The sequence below is a fragment of the Vespa crabro genome, chromosome 8, assembly GCF_910589235.1.
Source record: "Vespa crabro chromosome 8, iyVesCrab1.2, whole genome shotgun sequence".
NCBI lineage: Eukaryota > Metazoa > Arthropoda > Insecta > Hymenoptera > Vespidae > Vespa > Vespa crabro.
The window spans coordinates 5508372-5510429 of record NC_060962.1 but is presented as its reverse complement, the minus strand read 5'-3'; the positions used below and the strand labels follow the sequence as shown (position 1 = coordinate 5510429).

The window sequence follows — 2058 nt, the reverse complement described above, 5'->3', positions numbered from 1 at the left end:
TTTAATTTGGATGCAGCATCGACGCGGTATATAATTAATTTCAATGAATGCTTTGATACTGTATCTTAACGTAGAAGATTTTCTATATTATTATCTAACATATTCTCTACCAATAACAACATTAACTTCCTTTAAGAACCAATAATATTAAAAGATATAGAATACAACGGAAGATAACTTTATATGTATCTTATCTAATGACTGACAAAGTACATACATATGTTTTCTTATTGGAACAATATAAGATAAAAGAGACTACTGTGAAGATAAAAGTAACAATAATAAGAAGTATTATTGATTACTAAGAAAGAATCAATATCGACATAAGAGATGTTCAACATAAATAAAATAACAAGAAACGTTAACAACTTAGAAATTGTCTACTTGTTGCTTGTATATAGATACCTACTTATCAAAACGTATTAACTGATATATATATATATATATATATATATATATATATATATATATATATATATATATATATGAAAAATACGACCAAGTGTATGTTACGATGAAAAAATTCATTAAAATCGACACGTATCGTTGATCGTAAATACGAATTTCAAGCGTGTGTCTGAGCGTGTATCGGATAGGGTAAATCAAAATGTGTTGGCGTTTCTTGATGACTTCTTTCATGCCAAGCTTCAGATACAGGTGCATGATATAAGCCATAATTCACACCGTTGGTTGCTATCTTCTTGAGTCCTTGTATACTTGACAATAACAAAGCCATCTTAGCAAGAATTAAAGCTTTACCGCCAAGAACGGCAAGGAACTGAAAACCCATTGGTACAAGTATTGAGCCCATCAACAATAGACCCATCATCATCAGAGGCATTACATTATGACGTCGTCGATGGCGGCGTCTCCGTCCTGATAATAAAATAAAAGAAGAAAAAAAAAATATATCAGGAAATAGATAATCCAATGTGAAAGATAATCCAATTAAGAAGCTTTTTTAAAATTTTTCTAAAAGATAATATCATTTATTACCTTGAACGGTATTATTACTATCAGATCTATCTATTTCAGTTTCATTCATGGGCGAAGATATAGTGTTAACTATGTGATCAACATCGATCTTTAAAACGTGCGTGCGTAAAATGCCGGTCAATCGATTTAGAACTATTCCTGTCCAATTTGAAGTATCTTCTGTCTCATTGTACATATTTTCCTTTCTGAAAGAAAGAATATGAATTTGACGAAAGATAATAACATTTGTGTACTCGTTGAAACATCATTAACAATTCAACATTCTATTCAACATTCTATTCAACATTCTATTCAAGTTTCGATAATCAAGGACGTACTTAGCCATTTCATCTGGTAAAGCCGTGGAATTATCTTGAAATCTAATTAAATCTATTCCATCGATAACCGGTATGATATCGTCGACAAGAAGGGAATCCAAAAAGTTGAGAGCCCGTTGTTGTATACATTGACGAAAGACATCAAAAAAATCATCCTGACTGAGATTGTTCCATGGCATCGAAGGACAATTTTTCAAGGCAGAACGTAAACCGAAATACCACTCTGCTTTATCGTCACAATTGCTTCTTTCCGTCACGACGAATAGAAGTAAAATTACTATCAACGGACGTGGATGCATCTGCATTTATCAAGTTCATTTACTTAACGTAATGTATAAATAAAGTATATAATAAATAAATAAACAAGAAGCAAGTACGTTTTTGTCAATTTGATTTTTTCAATATTAATGATCATATTGTCTAGACAATTTTATCCTTTTCGATACATTTGTAATATCATAAAAAGTATAAACTTTTGATAAGAGTAACGATTTCGAACGAATGACAAAAATAATCTGTATTATGTCTGTATTAAAATATTATGAATATACAATACATATATACATATGTAGTATGATTGATAAATAAAAAAATAAAAACATTTCTTCATTTATTCATTTGTTTGAATAAATGAATTTATAACAATGCGTGTAAAGTTGAAAATTTTTATGATCGGAAAAATTTAAAGGAAATAAATGATCTAGAGTTCCCTCAATCACTGTTAGATCTTACCTCAAAAGGATAG

At 29.6% G+C, this 2058-nt stretch overlaps 2 protein-coding genes across 2 annotated transcripts; both read right to left on the bottom strand.

The window, feature by feature from the left end:
• Nucleotides 1-565: 565 nt before the first annotated feature.
• LOC124426185 lies at nt 566-1171 on the bottom strand. The gene is made up of 2 exons (XM_046967569.1): nt 997-1171; nt 566-876 (listed from the first exon to the last, which is right to left on the bottom strand). Exons 1-2 carry the CDS (start codon nt 1169-1171, stop codon nt 566-568), a joined length of 486 nt encoding a protein of 161 aa, XP_046823525.1.
• LOC124426225 lies at nt 1113-1618 on the bottom strand. The gene has a single exon (XM_046967640.1). It carries the CDS (start codon nt 1616-1618, stop codon nt 1244-1246), a length of 375 nt encoding a protein of 124 aa, XP_046823596.1. The 3' UTR covers nt 1113-1243.
• Between the last annotated feature and the right edge of the window lie 440 nt (nt 1619-2058).